Genomic DNA, 23809 nt, shown 5'->3' on the forward strand with positions numbered 1-23809 from the left:
GTGACATCATTAGATAGATACAGCAAATGACAGCTGTCTCACTGTCCCATGATTGGCCGATGTAGGCAGACCATTGCGTTGGCAGTTTAGCAGCAAGAAACCTCCTTTATTGTCTCAACGAACACAACATGCAGAGTTAGGGAGGGAAACTGCACACGCCATGCATATGTGAAATTCTTTCTCCGCATTTGACCCATCCTTGGTCCGTCCTTCCTCCGCGGCAGACCAGGGGCAGTGGGCTGCCAGCCAACCAGCACCCGGGGACCAGTTCCTTTGTCGTCACCATTGGTCAGGTGGTGATCTTCTTGCATGTTTTTAGTGGGGGTATATTTTATGGAGGATACCCCATGAACATGCCAACTCCACTCAGAAAGGCCCTTTTTTCCTTGAGCAGCAGGCACCAAAGGCATGGTGGAGGACACGCCGCCAGCGCCCAGAGCGGGATTCGAACCGGGACCTTCTAGCTGTGAGGCGACAGTGTTACCACTTGTGCCTTCATGCCACCAAAAAGTTTTCCACTCAGTGTTTGTGGACCCTCTGTCCTCTGTAAAAAGAAGCGTACCTCACCTCACCACCTAGTAAACCTGTCAGAAGTCTGCGAACACGCAGACAGACGCCTGCACATGATTCATTCATCTCACATGTTGTAAAATTAATCTTAAGGCCATGGAACTGAATTCACAAATCTGAAAAAGAGCATGCAGACAGAAACCTAATAACCAGAATTAAAAATTAAGGCCACAAACACAGACCTGAGCACAGACTTAAAAAAGTCGAATACGAAGAATAAAACTTTACCTCCAAACACACCATTATGAATGAGTGACTCTTCCACAGGCCAGTTGCCTGCCTCTGTAATTCATCCAATAAAAAGTGTCTGTTTCCAATCCTCCATCCCTCATGTCTGTCAACCCCCCAACACACACACACACACACACACACACACACACACACACACACACACACACACTCTCTCTCTCTCTCTCTCTCTCTCTCTCTCTCTCTCTCTCTCTCTCTCTCTCTCTCCCCTCCGTCTGTCTTCCCTCTGATTGATCTCTCTGTTCTCCCTAAGTGGTTTCGTCTCTTTTCATCACTCTCCATCTGGATCCATCTTTTCAAAATGTGTTTTTTTTAATGGTTCCAAACTTTTTTTTAATAACACTTAATAGTTTCTTTAAATTTTACAAATGGCTCTTAACAACCCTCTCCATTTTCCTCTCCCTCCTCTCCTCTGCCTCTCTTTTAGACTATAGTTAGAGTCAGCTTTAATCTTTGCTTTTCATTTTTTCTGATTGGATAAAATTAAGCATGCTACCAAGGAATGAGCCTAAGGTGTGAATATCTGCACTGTGCAATATGGTTTATGCATTTTTGCTACTGGCAAATCAGAGCGCATTTCTTGCCGGATATCTGCTTATTAGATCTTGCGTGAGTGTGAAAGACTGGCCCTGGTAGCGCTGTAGTCCAAAGCCAATGTTTTTGCCCCGGGCTAAGTGTAGCCATCTGTTTTAGAATTGTTGGTGGAAGATAGATAAATCGGAAGATCAAGATGGAGATAGAGGAAGAGAAAGGGGAGAGACAGAAAATGAGTGGAAGAGGAGAAAAGAAATTCCTGGTCAGCACCCATGGCTTAGAATAAAGGGGATGGGAGCGGTGGGGGAGGAGTGCTTGGGGTTTATGAGAGCTGGGCAGGGAGATGAAGAGAAATACGGCGACTGGGAGAAAAGGCGAAGCTTCAGTGAGTGGTTGGGGGAGATGTGGAGCTACAAAATGAGAATGTGTTCTTAGGTATCGCCTAGGGGTGGAAAGCTGATCGAGAGTGTAGAGAAGGAGGAGATGGGTTAAAAAAGATAGAAATGAGGTGTACGGGTCTAGGGTTAGGAGAAGACAGGAGAGGAGGGGAGGGAGCTTCACTCTGCAAGTAAAGGCAGCTCAGACTCTTCGGGCTATTTTGGTGTGTGTGTGTGTAAGAGAGAGAGAGAGAGAAAGAGCTTTCTACCTGCCCTATCAAAGAAGTTACATAAATCTGAGTGGGCAGGCCTCTGCCTGCAGCGATGCTCCATATTATACCATTGACCCAAGCCTCTCTCGATGTATGTGTGCATGTAGTATGTGTGTGTGTGTGTCTGTTTTGATCCTTGTTCAGCCCCACTCGCTTGTTCATGTCAGAAATAGACCAGATAAGAGACACCCACCTAAACATGCACACACACTCACACAGAGACAGGTAGAGCTGAACTACAAGGACTAGCCGGTCAAGCCTTTAGAGAGAAATCCCCCAGGTGCCTTCAAACAGATGCATTAAAATAGTTTGACCTGATTGACACACACTCACACTCACACAGACTATATAATCACACACTCACACCTCTCTCCTGTGGACAGTACAATTTTTTTTTTTTACCCATCTAGATATAGACACACCCAAAACAAAGTGAACTTTGAACAACTGCCCTGCACTTTGAATTAATGGCTTGCTTCTAATAAAGTGCAGTAATTGCATAGCATTACAGTCGAACTGGTTCTTAATGGGTCAGCACTGCACAGGTACAAGCCAGACATGCATTATTTAAGAGGTTCTGTTCTCCTGTTTCACAAATACAGATATTATGGAGACGGCAGCTAACAGGTCTTGAGAGAAAAGGGGGAGTGAAACCAAGAAAAACAAAACAACACTCTTATTGAACATCACTCAGATCTGCAGACATACACACACACACACACACACACACACACACAGACAAAAAAAAATTAATCAAAGTCATGCAAATCTATATACCAATTAGAGCCCCAAACAGGTTTCCATGGGGATGAAATGGCAACCTCTAATTGGCTGGATAAAAGAATGCTTGCATCTGAGCCAACAACCTGAGATGGCTTGGAAAATATACACACCACTGTGCGCATGCATGCATTCATACACACACAGGCGCACACAGTGTAAGTGGGGATCACTGGCAATTTATGCACGGTTGGGGGAGTCACACACAGTATCACGGGTAAGATGAGAAGCACGGATAGAGTGTGTTGACACAGGTATTGTGTATTGTCAGGTGTAGCGCATGCACACGCTCATTGACCGGTCAGTCTATTTTAAAAGCGTGAATAAAGCTTTGGTCGCAGTGTCGTGTTAACATGAAAGCTTTCACGGCTGTTAAAAAGAGCAGGCTTTGATTAGAATTAAATGTGTGAGAGTGTTTCTTAATGCAGGCCTTTGCTGACGACGGCCCTTTTAAATCCAGCGGAGCCGTTGCAGGGAGCCTTCCATCAAAAATATGTTGAATCGACGATTTTACCTCAACGCGCTCTCCGTGGGTTTTTCTTTTTTTCCCTCCTTTTTTTTCTGAGTTTTCTAAAAGGCAGAAGTCAAGCGTGCTGCTTGGCCACATTTTAAGTGGATCTCGACCACAAAGCAGCAGCAGTAGTGTAGTTTCAGGGGTGATCAAACGCTGAATTTAAAATTATTGACGAAACTACTAATTGAATATCAAAGAGACTGGTGTCACTTTAATGTGTGTGACTTTTACAAAGCAGCGTTACTCTCACATGGCGTGATCATTATGAATGGTTTAATAATTCATTTCCCTACTCCCATATGGGGCATTATGTAGAATGTGAGTCTAAGGAAAACCAATTTACAGACAGCCCATCCTAACATTAGACAGTGCGCCTGCATTTACATGCACTTGTGTTCAGAGTGCTTGATTCAAAGTTTGAGCTTTAAGCACATACAGTTAAGTCATGCAAATATTCTAAATATTTGAGGTCCAAACTATATAGCTTGAAAATTTTTTGCGTTTATAGTCTTTAAAAATTCATTGGATTATCTCAAAGATCCATTGTCTCAAAGCTTAAAACAAGCTTGTTTTATAGTTCATTAAAAAATCAACACAGCAGAACACCAATATGCACGAGCAGCAGTTTAGAGCTGAAACGATTATTTGCTGCATCGATTACTTACTGCATGAGTTTAAGTTAAATGCACAAAATTCACAGACTGTATGTGAAAGGGAATATTATCTGTTCGTTATAATAATAAGCTGAATATCTTTTGGACCGTTGGTTGGATGAGATGAGCAATTTGCCAACATCGATTTAGGCTTTGGAATAATCTGACTGGCATTTTAACTGTTTTAGTAAATTTTAAAGGCCAAAGCACAAATAAGTTAATTGAGACAATGATCTGCAGCTACACCAGTAATGAAAATAATCAATAGTTTTTAACATGTAGAAGATTAAAAAGCAAACTCCCACAAAGAAAAGACACTAAGATTATAAACATGGTTTTATTTCTTAAATGACCCACTATAGGTCTGTGCTATCAACTATGGTAGATACATTAATATGCTGGAAAGAGAATATACACTTACCCATTATAGCTAATTAGTCCAGTATATCCCTGTAGCTTCAGTATGCAACCAACATTATGTTTTCAGCTGCAGCTTAACTATTTTACTGCAGTAGCTGTGGAATAATTTGCATTTTTAAACATTTTTTTTTTAATGCCAGGAGTCGCATAATAATCAGGCTGACTCCTCAGCAAAGGCTCAGCTCTTCTGAAACTCTGCTGGATATGACTTCACTGAAGTCATTTCTTAACCCTAATGCTGAACCATAATTTTCAAAGGGGATTTCAAAAATGGAGCCAGTGTACGTATATGCTTGAAGTGTGATGTGAGGTTATCGATGGGAATGGGTTGGATTCTCCTCTGCTTTCTCATTAACTCTCCTCCTTCCTTCTTCTTCCGCTCAATGGCCCGACTCTGCACTCGGTCTCTGGTGTATCGAACAGCACGCACACACACACGCACACACTTACACACACACACACTCACATGCAAGAAGTCTGTTTGCATACCAAAAGCATACTTCACAGCTCAAAGAAAATGAAAGCCATATTAATTATACTGTGTTGCGTTCGCACATGCACATGCGCGCACACACACGCACACACACACACACAGAAAAAGAGAGAGAGACAGAGGGAGGGAGCAGTTGTTTTATGTTTTTCCTCTGCGTCAAAGGAGGCAGAGTGTGAGAATGATTGAGTCTCTCTGCGTCAGGGAGAGAGGGAATGAGAAATAGCGCAGAGGGAGAGAAAGAGTGCACTGTCTTTCCTCTTTAATGTGGGTGTGTGTCTGCGTATGTGTGTGTGTGTGTGCGTGCGTGTCGTCTACCCAGTATAACGCCCCCTCTGTGTCCCCGAGTCACTCACACACACTGAGACTATTGACAAGACATTGGGCGAGGCGCCCCAAGACATTTCTGTGACACTGTGTCTGTCACGGGGGTGATAGGGCTGAGATGGGGTTCACACACGCTCAGAAATATCCAATACTCACACACAGATAATGCAGAATTACCATTTTAGGTCATATTCATATGTAGGTGGATGAGTTAATGCTGTCTTCTCCTGGAGTGCAGAGCACGCATGTGTCTGTGTGTGTGCACCTTATGGCTTATGTGTGCTCGTGCTTGTGTGTGTGTGTGTGTGTGGTAAGACCTATGTGGTGTACGTGTTTGTTTGTGTCTGACAGCACATTAGGCAAAGCTATCTTTAACCTTGTAAAATGACTGACACTGATTCTAAACTGACAGGATGGATTTCAGTTTGTCGTGGCGTTCCACCGTGTCAGCCTCTGTCAGCTCAGCCCGTCCGCCCAATTTTACAAAAGACAGGAGCGCCACAAAGGAGACAGAGTATATGCGGGATAGAGAGGGGGAGAGAGAGACAGAGAGGACGGAGACGACAAGAAAATGAGAGAGATATAGAGCGAGCTGAGGTCGGATATGATAAATAAAAGAGTTTCAAAAGTGCAGGTGAAAGTGCTGTTGTGGAGAGAAGAAGAATGTGATACAGAGAGAAGAGAGTGTGCAGGATGCTGGGAAGGAGAAAATACTGGGGAGGAAATGGAGGTGGAGGTAGCAGTGGTGGAGGGGTAGTAGAGGGATAGAGACCTTGCTCTTGTATCCGGATGTCTCTGAGGTCTTTTATTGACTCTGTCTATTGTTCACAGCAGCACTCCTAATCACTCTCAACAGGGAGGTTGTGTTTCTGTGTGTGCGTCCACCAGCCTTGTGTGGAACACTACATATCTTTAGCCTCATCCTCACTTTTACTCTTTCATACACTGGCACCCACAGTGAAGCTATTGTTCACTCTCCTCTGGTCACCCTTAATGGACAATAGCAGTGGGTGGGAAAAGCCTGTTCCTAACACGCATACTATTAGCCTGATGGTCCACACACATACACACACACACACACACACACACACACACACACACACACACACACATACACAGAATGGGCAGTAAATGCCATCTAAATAGCACGCATACATATGTATGGTCTCCCTTACTCACGCGCGGACACAGAAGGCCAGTTGTACGCCACCATCCTGTTTGCATCTTTCTTAACAATGACTCCTGTCATGGATATTATAAGAGATGACTGTTTTAGGGAAAGCGATGAGCATCACAAGCATGCACACACACGCAAACACACCAACAAAGGAGCTAATCTGAATCATGGGGCATTTGTCCGGTAAGCCTCGCTTTACGTCTCGCTCTATGAGCTTTTGTTTCGGTTTTGTTCTTCCCCCTATAGACAGCCACGGCCACACAAAAGGATAAACATATCAAAGGCCCAACGCTGTGAATAGAGTCAGTGATTTTCGGTGTGTATCTGCAGGATGGAGAGCCCAGATGGAGACAGGGAGAAGGGAGAAAGCTCAATGCCAGAGTGGACAGCTTGATAGTAACAAAGCTGTGGTGGATGGTGATGCGGTAGAGCCGCATGCGGAGAAGCGCTCTCTCTCCCTCTGCACACACAAATTCAGCATACCTACAAACAAAATACACACACCCACACACTTATAGTAACTAGTTGGGGCATTGCTAATGAGCAGTGGCCGCAGGGTTTGGCTTTAATTGCTCCCAGTAAGAGAGAGTGATTTATGGCCGGCAAGCTTACACAAATTACACACATACATTGCACGCGGCAAAAACTGTTTACTGGGACAGGCGTGCCAGTCGGCAGCGTGGCTGGCAGTTCCACCGGTGGCCACAGGGGGGCCGGCATCAGACTGCAGCAGTGTGAGGAGGAGTGTAGAGAGAGAGAGGGACCGCATAGTGCCGATCAGATGACCTCGCTGCTGCAGTTAATGTTCTCTGGTGCTCAGACACAAGGCTAAGGCTCTCCCTCGTACCGCGGGGCTGCTGTACTACAAGCTATTGTGGTGGTAGGGGTGGTGTTGTTGGAAGTGTGTGTGTGTGTGAGTGTATGCAGGAGGGGACAGATGGGGGGAAGGGGGGGTGGAGGAGGCAGAAAGAGGGAGCATGACACAGAGGAGGTATATGTTACTAAAGCAGTGTTCGATTTCTTTCTTTCTTTCTTTCTTTCTTTCTTTCTTTCTTTCTTTCTTTCTTTCTTTCTTTCTTTCTTTCTTTCCTCTCCTCTTTGTCTTCCACTCCTCTCTTTGTCCCACTCCCTTGCCCTGCTCCTCTCGTCCCCCCTCCCTGCTTTATTCTACCCCCCTTTTTTTCTACTGCCGCACTTGCCCCCCTTTCCCTCTACCTCATGCCCCCTTTCCCTCCCTCTTCTCCCTCCCTGTCTCTCTCTCGCTCCCTCTCTTCTTTCTCTCTCTGCAGTGCAGCACAGTGATTATCATTCCTCTCACAGAGTCAGGCCTGATAGTCAGATACTGCTGAGCACCCTTCTACATCACCTGCTTCTAGAGGGAGCAATGGAGAGAGAGAGAGACTGAGACAGAGGAAAGTGAGAGGAGAAGGGCTGGGGGGGGGGGGGGGGTTGCAGAATAAGAGGAATGAAAGGGGAAAGAGGAGAGGAAAAGCAGTGAAAGGGGAAATGAGAGAAGGGCAAGGGAACGCAGGGTGAGAGGGAGCAGAGAAATATGGGAGGGAAAAGCAGAAGCATGGAGAAGCAAGGATTGCTTTTACTGCAGAGGTGGTCTGCAACATACACACTGCATAGTTATAAATGTGTGAATGCCTGCTTGTGTGTGTGTGTGCGTGCACACCTGCAAGTGTGAGTGTGAGTAAGCAGCTGTGCCTAATGTGTGGATTTAGGGTATCTGCATGGAAGCCGTGTGAGTGTGTGCGTGTGTTGTGGTAACAAGGCGCCTTGACTCATCAACATCTAGGAGTCAGACAGCTGAAGAAATGCCGCTCTTATTGCTTCATCCCTCTCTGAGCTGAGTTTCAACCTGCTCCAAACCATTTTCTGCATTCTGGAAATACCACAACAGCCTCTGTCTCGCCCCTAAACAGCATTCTTTGTCTCTTCATTTCTACTTCAGGCTGTCCGTGGTCAGTTATGCATGTCTGTCCCTTTTCTGCTTTCAGCATCTCCCCCTGCCACACACGTTGATTAACAGCACCTTTGCTCCTTTCCTTGTCTTTCTTCTTCTGCTCCTTTGCCCATTTATGCAGTCATTCTATTCATTATCTGTCACCCTAGCTCACCCACTTGGTCTTTACCTGTCTGCTTGACCTAATGGGTGCACTGTGTAAACAGGACGTCTGCTCTTTACAGCATAGCCTCGGGAAACTGCATTCCAGCACTGCACACGTCACTGTGTTGCGGCACAAGGTCTTGAATACAGTTTTAGATCAGTTCTATATTTAAATAACCTGTGTAAATATATCATCGTCAAATGAATTGTTAACACATCTGTCCTGTTCACACAGCCCCTGCGAGATGCTTTCTGTCAGCATATTTCACTGTTTCTCCTCCTCGCTGCCTTTGATGCATAACTTAACAGTCAGGAAGGGGTTTCAAAAGATTTTCTAGCAAACGTTTTTGAGATTTGTGAGCAAACGTAACCTAAGAACAGGGAAATTTGACCAGTTGACTCAATCGCTTAGTCAAAGTTTACTTTAGTTTTATTAATTGGCCCCATTGGTACTGTGATAAAACATAGAAGAAAAGCGATAGGGAAAAAAAAGTGTTGAAGATGAGATAAAAACACTCAAGATATTCATGTGATTTTTCACCAGTGAAGTTCACACTTAAGGTGCTTGTAAAAAAAAACATCCTGTGGAAATAATAAAACAAGGCATCTGGGGTGGAAAGGAGAATGTAACACAATTAAAATGGTGGAAAACAGTGATAAAGGATGGTAAGGAAAAGCACACATTAAATTACAGTAAATGCAAGAAATGAAAGCTTACACTTTCAATATATGAACAAGAGTGTGAATGGATCTGTTTAGTGTCTCCATACATTGAGGTTAATCATGCAAGTTGGCAGCATTCCTGCTTTAAATGTGCTCAATAACTTCAATAGAAGAAAAGCACTCAATACAAACTCATTATTTTCCAATAATATTTGAAGTCTAATGAACTCACAGTCACTGAGTTCACTTATTCATTCCGACACTCACTCCAAAGTACGAGCACATACACATTTGCTGGCTGCGTTAGCACGACATGATTTCTAAACGGAGTCAAAACAAAAGAGCAGAGCCAAAGGTCATTTTGACTGATCAGCATTCCAGATATGAAGTCTGGACTATGCCTGTGTGGTGTCAACAGAAGCATATTACTTTTCACTGTGTGTCGCGGTAGCAGAGTGCAATATCACCTTACATAATCTGCACAGTTATAGCTGCACTTTGCAGAAGACTGACATTTTATCAGCTCAATTATTTTTAGGTAGTAAATAAGCTATCACATTATGAGAGGCAGGATGAGGTGACAGAATTTGATGATCGTGATATGAGACTGTTACAAGGATCTTACACGGAATATCAGATATCCTGGTTATCCAGTTTCCTGAGAGCTACGTGAAAATATTCTGCAAAGACTTATTAAATTAGGTTTTTTGCAAACTAATACGAAAAATAAATAAGCCAATTACTGAAATAATCACGTTTAAAAATGGCGGGTATGAAATGTCCAAAGGCTGAAGTCATGTGAAGGACAACTGGCAGGGATATTAACATGCAAAGCTTCAGCCCTCAGTCAACGTTTGGAAAATTTCAGGTGTCTGGAGGAAGTGATTACAAATAGGATGTCAGGTGTCCGCTTGATTGACATTTGGCTCATAAAACTGTCCGACCTCTGCCAGTTTCACCATCGGGGAGAGAAAATAATACCTTCTTAGAGCGCGGTAACAAACGTAAAGGTGCAGCAAGACGAGGAGAGGAGAGTGCGATGTTTGGTAAAGAAAGATGAAAACATAATCCATCAGCTGTGATCTTGGCCGAGGTGCGATCAGACTAGCTAACAGCACCATAACTGATGAACATTTGTGAAATGTTAGAAAATATCATCCCTCATTCTCAATCAGTAACACGTATGAGTTCCTTCTGCCGCAGTCTGCTCCATTTTCAGCAAACAGAAGCAGGCAGGCGAGAAAAAGAAGACATTTTATGTTATTAAAATCTCAGAGCTGTTTGGTTCAAATGTAATTATTGAACAGCATATATCATTTAACTTGGCTACATCCACTCAGAAGTGAAAAGCTATCACACACTGTCAGTGGATATTGATAGTGAAAAACAATGTTGGTATCAGCATTAAATAAGCCATAACTCCAATTATACTTTGGTGCAGGAAATGAATTATTCTAAGTTTACTTGGCCTGTGTTGAGTTCACTGAATGTTGACTCTAATGTATGAGTTGTAGTATATTTAAAATGGGATGTAAAGTCGGTCTATGCACGGGGGTCAGCTATGGAATATGCATGACATCCTCACCCTGTTTGCACGCAATGTGACTCAGATATTGTGAATGGATGAATGAACGTGTATCCGCGGTGGGATTCTGACCTCCAATCTGGGCGTGGTAAAGCCGAACTAAACAATAGAATGTATATGCAACAAACTAGTAAATAATGGAATCAGCCATTACACGGTGGCTCTCCCCCCGTACCTAGATGATTTCAAACATAAATGAGACTGAGCAGAGAGCCAAAGGGGAATATGGCTTCGGTCCTACAACCATATTTGTAGTTTTGGTTTATGCATAAGCCGCATCCTGTCAATTCATTATGCAGACCAGTGTGTAGCGGGGCGCAGGCAAACAAAAACACATTCAAATGTGCTCACACACGTACAGTCTGAGAGTGCAGATGTTGCACATACACACGCAAACACACATGTGTTGAATATGCAGACGCATGTAACAAGAAGAGAGGGAGACTGTTAATTAACTAGAGCTCGTTAATTCTCTTTGAACCGACAGCAAGGAGGTTTACACACTAATTACCTTGATGACTGAGCCAACCTGTGCACGCACACACACATACGCCTCTTCACACTTCAAACACACACACACGCCCGTATTCTCACAGGCTGACATAACACATCTTGCAGGCTTTGAAAGTCTCACACTCATACACGGCAATAAAACACAAACATAAAGGTGTGAAGTCTCACTCATACACATAAGCATATGCACGCACACACATGCATTGCAACAAGCTTTTGCCCTGAAATGAAAGCTATATTAGGAACTTTTTTTTTCCCGACAGTTCCTTCAGAGCTGCAGATGGTTAAGTTTATTCGGAGTTCAGGCCCATCATGCCTGTGTTTGATTCACACCAGTGAGCCAGAAATAACTTCACAATAACTCCCATACTATGTCAACATGCTCATATACGTTTACAGTTGCATTACATGCACGCAAACACGCCCACTCGAGCACACTCTCCGTTCCGTGTAGATGAGTGAAGCTCCCATGTCAGTATTGAACTGTAATGGCCCGTGTCAGATTAAGGGGAAGGTTTTTTATGTCCTCCGTCAAACTCAATTAATATTCCATCAGCCATGAATTCATAGGCCACACTGGACCATAGCCAATTCATCCGGATGTGTGTGTGTGTGTGTGTGTGTGTGTGTGTGTGTGTGTGTGTGTGTGTGTGTGTGTGTTCAAAAATGTGTGTGTGTGTGCATGCGTGCGTGCGTGCATGTGCACGCGTTAAGGTGTCTTGACATTCGGTAGATATTTGGGATATGTAATAATCAGTCTTTATTGCCTTTGCTCAGCTCATACATATAAAACATGCACACAAACACACACACACACACACACACACACACATGTTTTGTGCTTTGTGAGTCAAACTGGAAAACATCAAGGGGGTGCTTAGGAACAGAGTGTTTTTTTATAGAGAGAGAGAGAAAGGTAGAAGCTGGCAAAGCAAACAAGAAATAAAAAGAGACAGATTTAAGGTACAGTATGAGCAGAGACGATGTAGATGTAAAAATCTTTAAAAAGGCCATATTGACAGTAAAAGTTAGAATGAGATAACAATGATAAGAAGTCGGGGGGGGTAGGGGCAGAATGTGCCGAGTGTGCACTTAGCAGAAATGTTGAAAAGATGCCAAAAAATGAGATTTGGCAAAAGAAAAGAAGACAGGTGTGTCAATGAGCAAAAGACTGGAAGACAGGGTGAGAGAAAAATTGGGGGAAAGGGGGTTAGGGAGTGAAGCGGAGTTATGGGTCAATAAAGCCTGCTGTGGGGAAGAGGAGAGGGACTCATAACGAGGTCAAGGACACATCATCGATCGCCACATCATAAAGCTGACTGGCAAGAGAAGAAGGGATGGAGGGGGGGGGGGTCGAACAAAGTGAGAGGGAGGACAGAGAAAGAAGGGAGAGAGTTACAGCTGTGAAAAGCAGAGTTGATTGCAGGATCGGCCAAGAGAAGGAAGGATGGAGGGAGGAGAGAAATAGAAAATAAAATTATCAGGACGAAGAAATGAAAGGGGGCAGCTCTGGCCAGAAAGAGGGTTAGACGGAAATTGAATTAGATGGAATCATAGCTGAACAGATGATTTCAGCAAGAGAACACACACACACACACACACACACACACACACACACACACACACACGCACGCACGCACGCACACACACACACACAAACACACACACACACACACACACACACACACACACACACACACAGCAACCAGCACCAACTCTCCAATAGTAGTAACTCACTCCTCGTCTGTCAATCAAGTCCCATCCTGTGGCGCAAGCTGGATTTCCACATTAATACAGTAATCCTAGCCCCAGTTTGTGCCTCTCATGCATTAACATTACGTTTGAGTCGAGTTAAGCAGACATTCATGGTCCCCACGGGATGAATCTTAGCCTACTTAACTTGATGATCACTTGACTTTTCGTCTAATGCCACCGGAGGCTGATGTTTTTGGCTTGCCCCTCAGGATGAATCGTAATCAGTTTGATTAGCCCCTTAATTTTCATCTAGCATGTTAGCATGCTGACATGCTAAACTAAGACAATGGACATCAATTAGGAAATAAGTCAAACTTTATTTGTATAGCACTTTTTAAAACACAGTTACAGTGCTTCCCTCCAAAGCACTTCTTTTCAAGTTCCTCAGGTTGTGTATTTCCTGTTTCATGTGTTAAAAACATAAAACATAAGTAACTTGAATGCACACAAATATAACTGATGATAAATGTTTTTGTGCTGGTTGAGCAAGGAGTCATTTCCAGCTATCGTCATCGTTTGGATTAAGAAAAAGAGGCCTAACTTTAAAAACTATTGTGCAAAATATGTATTTTTGTATTGAATTTTTTCTTGCCAGATGGTTAGGAAAGTCTTTGAGGATTCTGGAAATAGCCTTGGAGCAGCTGTGAATGTTGCTAAATGGCCCTCTGGCCTTTCCAAAGATCAACAGTTATTTATTTCTTTAAAATTCAGATCCATAGCTCTGTGAGTCGAATGCAATGGCGATACATGAGAGGCACAAACTGGAGCTAACAAAAATCTACAACTCCACAGAAATCTCATTTTCTTCCAGTTTAATAGTCTCTGAGCAGAAGGCTGGAAGGGAAATGTGTGCAGAGACATTATGTCCCTTGTTTTCTTGTGATCAGAAATAATTATCATTTTACAACATTATTACCATGAAATAAGGATTCTGTGATCATGAAAAAACACTTGACAGCCTGTTAAGTCAATAGATAGAGGAATTATTTGTGATGTTGACATCACTGATCTCGAGAAAAACAAACTTATTATGGTGAGATCACACAAGTAACTTTTTTTTCTCATCTCAAGAAAATAAAAATGATCCTCTGGCTCTTAAAATGCAGCCTGTACACTTTCTCGCCCACTTCTTTCCTCTTTGTGCCATTGCCCCTAGTCTGAAGGAGTGGAAAAGAGGTTGGACTGCTTCATCTGAGCTAATGCTCTAAAAATACATTGCCCTCTCTGTGGAGAGTTAAGATGAAGCCACTGAGATTCCAAGAACTGGAAGACTCTAATATCTCTTCCTAAGTCTTGCTTGGGCTCAACATCCCCGCTGTCTGAGTTACTTTCTCTCATCCCTCTTTCATCTACACGTCGGTACGGGATGGCAAAAGACACAAGTGCTCTGTCAATTTGCCACTTCTGCTTAATTAATTTCGCTGTGTTCCTGTCTCCTCTTGTCTTGCATGTGCACAAGGTGAAACATTCAAACATTCCCTTGAATTGGGCTTTTATGCCAGCCGTCCATCAGTTTCCCGCCAGATTACGGCGCGGCGATATTCCAAGATGAGGTTTTTCCGCCCTAATCTGCATCTTCCCTCTGTTCCCTCACTTCCTCTCTATATGCTGTGTGTTTCAAAGCAGATCCAAATTAAAAGGGTTGTAATTTTGCGAGCAGATAAATGAGTATGAGAGGAGATAGGAGGGGTGTTGTATAGAAATGGGCTTCCTGGTGCAGAGTGATCCCTCCAGGCCAGACGGAGTCATTTAACTCTCTCTGATATTCTCTCAGCATGGACTTATTACACTCTTTTTTCCCCTCTCCCACTCTCTCCAAAGTGGAAACTGGTCCACTAACTAGACTGGTGTGATTTGTGTGTTGAAATAGCAGCAGGTGTGATGTTCAGTTTGAGTGAATGATGTGCATCGTTACTGAATCTGCACCACTTCCTCTGCAGGACTGGGAGATTTGTCACTGGTGGTAGATGGCCTGTTTGTTTGTGTTGACAGTGATGGGTGCAGCGTACAAATAGAGGGCGTACTTCTTTATTTTTCTGTGCTTCCACACTGGTGATAGCTGTGACCGGAGGCATTGTGTTTTTGGGTCCTCCATCCATCCCGTTCTTGTGAATGCGATGTCTGCAGTATCACATTGAGGGAATTTCTTCAAATTTGGCACAAACGTTCATGTGGGCTCATTGATGAATTGATTAGATTTTGGTGGTCAGAGGGGAAAGGTCAAAGGTCACTGTTTTGACCTGTTTTGACTAATTCAAAAGGTCATGTGCAGATAATGACAACATTTCACAGAAATGTCTCATGTCTGTGGCATTTTATGTCCAACAGGTCAAAGGTCAACTTCACTGTTATATCATAATGTTCTGTAAAAACACTTCACCACATATATTATATGAGTCATAAAAGACACGGATAGGAACTGCGACTTGACTGATTGGCAAGTTGGTCATTCTAGTTTCATTCAGATCCCAGTTTACTTTAGTGTTTGGCAGTTTTCCTTGGGCCAATGTGGAATAATGAAAATGAAAACAAAAAAACATTTCAAAATCACACAGTCTCAGAAAAAGCAGAACAAACATAAACAGCAAAAAATAAGTCAGGAAAATAAATGATTTTTCAAGCTAAACAATAAAACATTTCAACTGAAAACAAAGAATTGCCTAAAAATCATCAGAATTGAAAGGATAAGGCTGATGATGTTCTATATTTTTGCTATTGTCAATAAATACAATACAAAGACTAAAACCAACAACCATCTCTCAGCAGTTTCCAACTTTGCTACCCTGTCTGCAGCACTCAGCCCAAAGTCCATTTGCTCCCTCTGAAGATGTAAATCTTTAAAAGCAGGTCACAAAAATATAATTGCTTTGTTTTCACTGTAGTTTTTTGGCAAACTTTACTCTCACAGGAGGAAATAGCATTTTTGTTTGGGACTATTTTCAGTTGCAGATCAACAACACATTTGGTCAGCCAGTGTATATATACACACATACACATGTATACACGGCACAATGGTGTAGTTCATGTTGTTTGTTATAAACGAACATGTCACCCACTGCAACAGTGTGGCTCACTGATGTGTGTGTAATTGCCAACAATGGAGCTGTATCAGGCTTTGGATGCACATTCTTCTCTTATTCCAGTAAAGCACTAAGTCAATGTTTCTGAGAGTGGGCTCTATATCACCCAGCTGCTACTGGTGGGCTCCGTTCCACATGAAAAATAAGTGTCTGCAGGCATGCCAGAGGTTTGTAAACATCAGCCATGTCCAGCAGCATTAATCTAAACTGGGATTAAAAGACAACTGAAAACTTTGAAAGACGCTGTGATTGGTTGATGGCTATTACCCTGCATTGTAGCAGCTAAGCTCATAATCAAGACGAACACGATCAGATAATCTCAATATGTCTTTGCAGACCCCTGCCCACCAGCCTAATCCCCAGATTTAGAATCTCAGATTAGGAATCCTGGATGATTAATCCCATATTGTGTGTGCATGTTCCCTGCAGGGGACCCTTCGCCGGGTGACCTTCTCGGTAGTCAGCCAGCCCCAGGACGGTGGTTGCTATGACAGTGGCCTGGAGGACTCGGAGACGCCGAGTAGCAAGAGTTCATCGGGGCCGCGACTCGGAGCCCTGCCGCTGCCCGAGGAAGGCTACGAGCGGACCACACCGGAGGGTAGTGTGGGAGAAGAGGAGCATGTTGAGAATGGTCAGAGCAACCAAACACACACACACACACACACACACATTCAGTAAACACACAATAAATTTCAGTGAAGTCATTCAGAATTGCGGTCAGGAGGGTCTCAGATACATTTACTTCTATATTTTGTCTCTCAAGGCTATATGCACTGTATTCTCTGAAAGGCTTGGATATGTTTTGATTATACACACAATCCCAATCAAACACACACACCTAAACAGGAACTTGGAAACCTTGGCTCCTGGTCAAGGTTTCAGGAGGGAATGTGTTTAATAGAATAAAGTAATTGTCCTGTGTGTGTGTAACATGTAACAGCATGTTGTGCAAGAGACTCATCGAACGAAACTCTGCTTTTTTACCTTCTCATGGATCTTTGTCAAGGCTGTAGAGAGGCAAAACATTTCTCTCCTCTTCGCTCTGCATACAGTCATGTCAGAGCTGGAACAACAGAAGCAGCACGCCAAGGTCGCTATGACCTTGGTGGCTGACTGTACCTCTGAGGCTAACTGCTGCTTTTTCACCAACGTGTGTGGAGTTTGATGGTTTTTGTCATGGTCAGGTGGAGAGAGGAGCTGAACAGAGAATTCGTTGCGCTGGTTATACTTATACTGTGTAATTCTGTGCTTGTTTGCTTTCGCATGAATTTTCTGCTGCTGCTGCTGCCGCTGCTGCTGCTGCACGTAGACAACGGAACTGGAATTAGTCTTAAGAATGCAGCAGAAATAGTTCATTTCATGTATTTCATTCAGCTAAATCTGAAATTTAGAAAAACAAACCGTGGATGAGTGCATTGTTTTCAGCTGCTCATTAGATGTGTTTGAATGTGTTTCATTATCTTTACATATCTGTTGCATGACACCTGCGCAGTCTCTCTAATTGGCAGGAGAAATCACGTTTACCTCATCTATCATCATTAAAGTCCTGTCTGTATTTAACATGGTGTTCCTATTGATTCATAAATAACTGGTTTACATAGATAATGACACTTACCCCTGTAGGACGTCAGCATTCAGTCTCTGGTGGCCTCACTAACCTCTTGAACCAACACTCATGGGATGTAATATGGCTGACGTGTAATTAAATCTCTTCCTTGCATGTAAAGGAATGTATGTTTGTCATTTAAATTTCTGATAATTATCTCCTGTTTGGCCTCCATAGTTGTTTGTTTTGACCTCACCTTTCACCTTTCATGTAATGCTGAGCACAGCTGGGATTTTGTAAAACATTTTCGTGAAGCCAGTAATTTCTATTATGCTCTCACAGCATTTTTTCTGGCTTTCTTACTTCCTTCAAATGATTTCCCCTCCACCATAACCTTTGTCCTCTGTTTTTTGAAGCATTCTTTCTTCTCATGTCTTCCTCAGCCGGTGTTCAGCTCATCTCCTGTGTTGTACTCTATTCATCTGCTTTCATTTCTTATTTAGTTGTCCCCTTTTGGGATGTCCTGGTTCTTGAATTCATCAAATGAAGACAGAAATTCCAGCAGAAATGACGTTTTTTTCTTCTTCTTGCTTCTTTTTGTCTCCTTCCTGTGCCCAGATGCCAGACAGCTGCCAGACGTAGCTCTGACAGGAAAGTGTACCAGGGAGTGTGACGAGTTTGGCCACTCTGACACCTGTTGGATGCCCGTCCGCCCGTCGCCTCGCCAGCGTCAGCGCCACGGCAGCGACCCCCCGCGGCTCTCCACCTTCGCCCCGGGAGACGATAACAACAACCTCCGCGGTAACGACCATGAGAGTGACAGCGAAAGCGCCGGCAGCGCTGGGAGCTCAGAGCCTGGATTGGTCGTCAGTGGAGAAGGTCAGAGATTACCCTTAGCCAACGGGGATCCTCTCGGCACCCTCGGTAGAGGAGACCGCAACAGGAACATGGGCGATCACAACCGCAACCTCCTGAACCGCAAGATGACCTCGGCATCCTATGACACATTTAGCAGCGCAGGATTCGGGAGGCGCCAGCCAGAGGAGGAGGGAGGAGAAGGCCAGAACCCACCGGAGGTCATACCACTGACGCGGACAGGAGGGGATTACAAGACCACGTCCTGCCTCACGTTGTCACGCCGCGAGGTCTACCTGTGACAGCCCTGCGATGGAGCAGTCATCACCGCACCACTCCCTTTTCTGAAAAAGAAGGGGCGTTAAAACTTTACTGGCAAGTCATCGGTTTGGAAGGCCTGTTAAACCCGTGAAGATGTGAAAATGTCAAAAAAGGTGTTTTCCAAAAGCTGTAATATCAAATTGGAACTTTTGGATTCTGGCTAATATTTATAGGCACTTAAACTTAAGCAAATGATGGATCAACTCCACGGGGAGCTCTGACCAGGAGTACTTTCTAAAAAAAGTCTTTTTTAACTACTCGTGAAAGTTGCCCACAGGCAAAGATCCCATTATGTCCATGTGGAGGAGGACAACTTCATTTCTTCTTTTTACCTGAATCCAATGCATGCCTGACCCTCTTCCACAGAGGGATCTGTGTGAAGAAGAGAGAGACTGAGACTGAGTAAATCCCGATGCTATAAATACTTTGGTGTATAAAAAAAACTTTCACTGAAGCTACAGCAAGCAAGATTTGGACTCAACTGGTGAACCATCTGCTGAAAAAAAACCCACTGAGGTCTTATCCAGTCGAAATAGATGAAAAGAAGGCTTTTACTGAGTTATTTGGATGGAATTCAAACCCATCAAACTTTCAAATGCCTAATCAGCTCTATTGTAACACAAGACGGGGATATTAATCAATCAAACTGCTAATCCCGTGAGAACCCTAACACGTCGTGAACAGAGTATCAGAGCAAAAAAGTGTGCTCACTGTACAGCTACATGGTCGAAAAAATGTGCTGATCTCAAAAATCAGGTGTCATTCTTTATAAACCGAAACGACTCAGAACAAACTGCAACAATGTGAAAAGACTTTTTGTTACAGTGATCAAATGTAACCATTCAAAATACAAGGTTCTCATAGACTGTCAGTAGTGCCACCGTATTCCAGCGTGTGTGAAAATACGTGTTTATTATTTTGCCTTCACGCCCAGTCTGTATGTATATATTGTATGTGTGTATTTGATAAAAAGGCAGTGTTATGACTCTGCTGGTGTCCACCGATTCAGAGTATAGACTGAGGTGCTGAGTTCACTCACGCCTGCAGTAGCCTAACAGTGTTCATGTATCATAAATGTTCTTTCACACAAAGGCACACGCATATACACCTGCACGCATGCACGCACTTACACACACAGACCTAAGCATGTTAACACAAACAGCTCATACAGCGCATTTACAGAATGTGAACATACGTAGGGCCGCAGTTTATGACATGATTCAAATGGCCATGTAACATAAAGTATATAATAACTTGCATTAACTGTCATACAGAACACATTAGCCACACACAGGCACACATACAGCATATTAAAACATAAGTAGGAACACAAACCCATATATGCGCAATTCATATGCACTATGTGTGTATGTGCTCTAAATCATAATTTTTTAACATATTGCCTCTCATTGAACTAGCTGTAGCATTTTGCCTGCTCCCCTCCAGCCAGTATTTAAACATGAAACGTATTTAAATAATTACTCATCTCTCTGACTGCTGTGTCGGGCTACATTAAAGGGAATTTCAGACATGACATCTACTGTATGTAATGATAAGACAATGTGGGAATATGAGATATTCTGCATACTGTAAGTAGGACTTATAGAAAAACCAAAAAAAAAAAAAAGGAAAAGAAAAGAAAAAAGGACTGTGCATGAAAGAACGATAATGCTAACTTTTTTTCTCTCTTTTTTAAACCACACGCCTTTTTGGATACCATGCCTATTTGGATACATCTGTGATATGTGTGTGCTCACGGGCAAATGATGGCCGCAAGGGAGTTGGCTTTAGTGGATTAAACTGTTCGTTCTTTATCGTGGAGAAACTTTGGGGTCGCCTTAGGCCTTTCTCTCAGTGTCCACGGCCCAGAGTTGGCACAAAGGGTGCCGCAGGCTGTAACAAAAAATAACACAATGTAGTGGGCGCGCAGAGTTCTGCTGCACCCTTTTCACCGCACAGTGCCGACCTGAACACGCCCATACTGCTGTGCTGAACCACACAGATAACAGACTCCTTCACATTCGTCCTTCCCAGCAGCTACTGCACGACTCCAGACACACTCTGCTGCACTGGGCTGAAGAGTGGGTGTGGATCGAGGCCAGCTCATCTTAATTCCCATCATCAGTGTGTGGTTCAGTGGTGTGATAGGGATAATAGGGTTAGGTCGTCCCCGTGGTCTTAATGAGTTTCCTTTCTCCTCTCTTCTCCTCCCTTGATCTGCACTGATCTCATTAATGTCTGGATAGGCGAATGTAACCCTGCTGGAAATTGCCAGTGAGTGTGTCTCTTCATTTTTCCGGTTGTTTTGGATCAGATGAGGCGAACGAGACATACTCGTTAAGAATATGCTACAATTAAGTTCTTAACTCCTTGTAGAGCATAGAGTTAGTCTGAAAGGAGAACAACAGTCAATATTGTGCAGTGTTTGGACACACTAACTAACTTCTTGTGGTTTTGGCCACACACAAACCCACATACTGTTGCTGCTTGACTGACCCCTCACTGAAAGGTAACTCAACATGTGGAAGCAGTATAATAGTTAGTACTATGTCCTCTACATTAATTTTTCCAATGGCAATCAGGCAGAGAAATGAGTGTGGTCTGGAGTATGTGTGTGATTACACTTTGTATACCTGTATATACCTTCAACTTCTCAACTCTGTGACTGACCCCCTTTAGCTTGTTTTAGACCACTGATGTACTTACTCCCTAAGCCTTCATTACCCCCCAAATCCCCAATATGGCTGTTTACTGAGCTCTGTTATTGATGGACTTTGCCGAGGATGTAATGAAACTCAAGGCCCAACACATGGAGCTAATCTGTTTGCGGAGAGTTCACATTGAAAAGGGATTGGTGGAAACAGTCATTCTGCAGCATACATACAATGAGAGACAGTGGGACACATGCTCTTTCTCTGGGAGAAAGAATTATGTGTGTCTCAATCCCTTGGACGGCAGAAAGGTCTTGAAGAACTCACGTCCAGTTTGTCAGTTTTGGAAAGAGACTCTTGACACAGCCCTGCCGCTCCTGTGGCAGATATTTCTTCAAACTGCTGTTTTAAGGCAGTTCCATTACGGCACCTTTCATGGCACCCTCCCATCCGGATTTAAGGGAACTTGCTGTACATGAGTCTGTGTGGGTGTGTATCTTTTTTTATACTGCACGTTTAAACATGAATATGTTTCAGTCTTCTGCAAAACAGAGAGGGGAGACAGACCGAGAGGAGCGTAATGTCTGAGATCTGTCACCCACTAATCGAGACGTTTTTGAAAACAGACACTTCAGCGCACATCATGTACCTGTCATCCCCCTCGTGCTGTTACTCTTATAGCCATGTACAGATAAAACTACACTGTAGAACAGACAACTGGAAACCATAACAGACAATGGCATGCTTAAGGTCTTCAAAATCTGCACTTGAGAAAAAATGAGAAAAAAAATGTTATTTTTATTTTCCTCTTCTTTGTTTTCTTTTCTTATGGGGCTGGCTCTGTTTTTTCGCTGCCCCCTTCCTGTAATTACATAATGAACTAATTGCATTTGCTATGACGAGGAAAAAGAGGAGCCGTCGATGAATGGTTTGGTACGAAGATGAATCATGTAAAAGTTTGACTTTGACATTAAAAACTTCAAACACTCTTGTTTGTCTGGTAACTTTTTGAAGATGATTTCAAACAGTAACCATGACATGAACAATAGTTCAGGCATTTACAACAACTGCAAGCAAAATATTTACCTCAAGAACATGAGATGACCAGTAATTGGTAGTGAGTCCTCACTGGGGAAGACTTTAAGACAAAAATGGGGGCCCATAGAAGAGTTTTTGGTACTGCTTCATGATGAGGCACCCTTTACAAAGGATTTATAAGCTGTAATCAATGGTTAAATGAAGCATCATGTAATGTTTAAGGGATCCATTACAAGCCATTAATAACAAAATCCTCCTCCAGCATGAAGCTTTTTTTTTTTTTTAGCTCTTTATGAAGAGGGTTTCTCCATGGACTTTTCAACCACTTACCCTCTGACAAGGGGCTGCAGGCATCTGGGCCAAATTCAGTTTATTCAGAACTTATTTATTAACATTTACAACTGCAGACTTGAAGGATTAGTGTGGAAACCCTTTATTAATGATTAACATTTGTAATTGCAGGTGACGGACCTTTTGCTGTTGGCTGTTATTCATGTGACTCTAACATTTATAAACCTAAAGGGGGCCTGGATGCCAAACTGCTGACAAAACAGTGTCGGTTCAGGGTCCACTTACTCGCTTGCTCAGGAGATTTTGATTATGAATGTTCAAACTCACACTTGCATGACAACTTCAGCTGCTGATAAAGACCATGTGATACAGTCAAAAGTTCAAGAGCAAGTGACTCAGTGGACCTCGAGCGATTGTGTTGTTTCCAAGGTCAAGAATGAACCATCGAGCAGTTTTCCGACCCAGCGAACAGAACCAAAATCATTCCATTTAGCAGAATGACACCTTATTTTAATGGTTAATGTCAGTTTGTGCCTGGCTGATGCGCAACGCTGACTGGAATATATTCCGAGAATATCACTAAAATGTGGCACAATCCATCACCTTTATCTCTAAAAGGTGAATTTTCTGAACTGGATCCTTCTGCAAGAAAACTTTTGAAATGCAGAGGGCAATTTGGACTTATCGGAAAAAGCTTCAGAGGTGTTAACTGCTGCAAAGATTAGTGTGAAGGACTCAAAATGTCCAGAAAGTCCTGCGACCTGTATTTAGTTTTGTCTAGTATGCAACACTGACACCATGTGGTCTTGAGTCAGTACTTCTTCTGCTTCTCTGGCACATGTTCAGAGCTGTTCTCCTTACTGTCAAATTCATACTGGTCACAGTGAAGGATGGAAAAAGAGAAGCAGACGGACAAGAAATCAGTTTCTCTAAATATACTTCAGAAACTGACACAAATACTGAAGAGATATAAATAGGTTTCTTTAGATGTTTGGTTAAAGGCCATTTCCTTTGAGCCAAATGCTGGAAGATACA

The 23809-nt window shown here is 43.1% G+C and overlaps 1 protein-coding gene across 1 annotated transcript in view; it reads left to right on the forward strand.

Moving 5' to 3' along the window:
• Window positions 1-22433, forward strand: part of pcdh7a (protocadherin 7a) — a 41077-nt gene extending 18644 nt beyond the window's left edge. Inside the window, exons 4-5 of the mRNA XM_070980268.1 lie at window positions 16502-16703; window positions 18237-22433. Coding sequence (XP_070836369.1) covers window positions 16502-16703; window positions 18237-18775 — 741 coding nt within the window. The 3' untranslated portion in view covers window positions 18776-22433. The remainder of the gene's footprint in view (window positions 1-16501; window positions 16704-18236) is intronic.
• Window positions 22434-23809: the final 1376 nt, after the last annotated feature.

This window comes from Chaetodon trifascialis, chromosome 2 (assembly GCF_039877785.1).
Source record: "Chaetodon trifascialis isolate fChaTrf1 chromosome 2, fChaTrf1.hap1, whole genome shotgun sequence".
Classification (NCBI taxonomy): Eukaryota; Metazoa; Chordata; class Actinopteri; order Chaetodontiformes; family Chaetodontidae; genus Chaetodon; species Chaetodon trifascialis.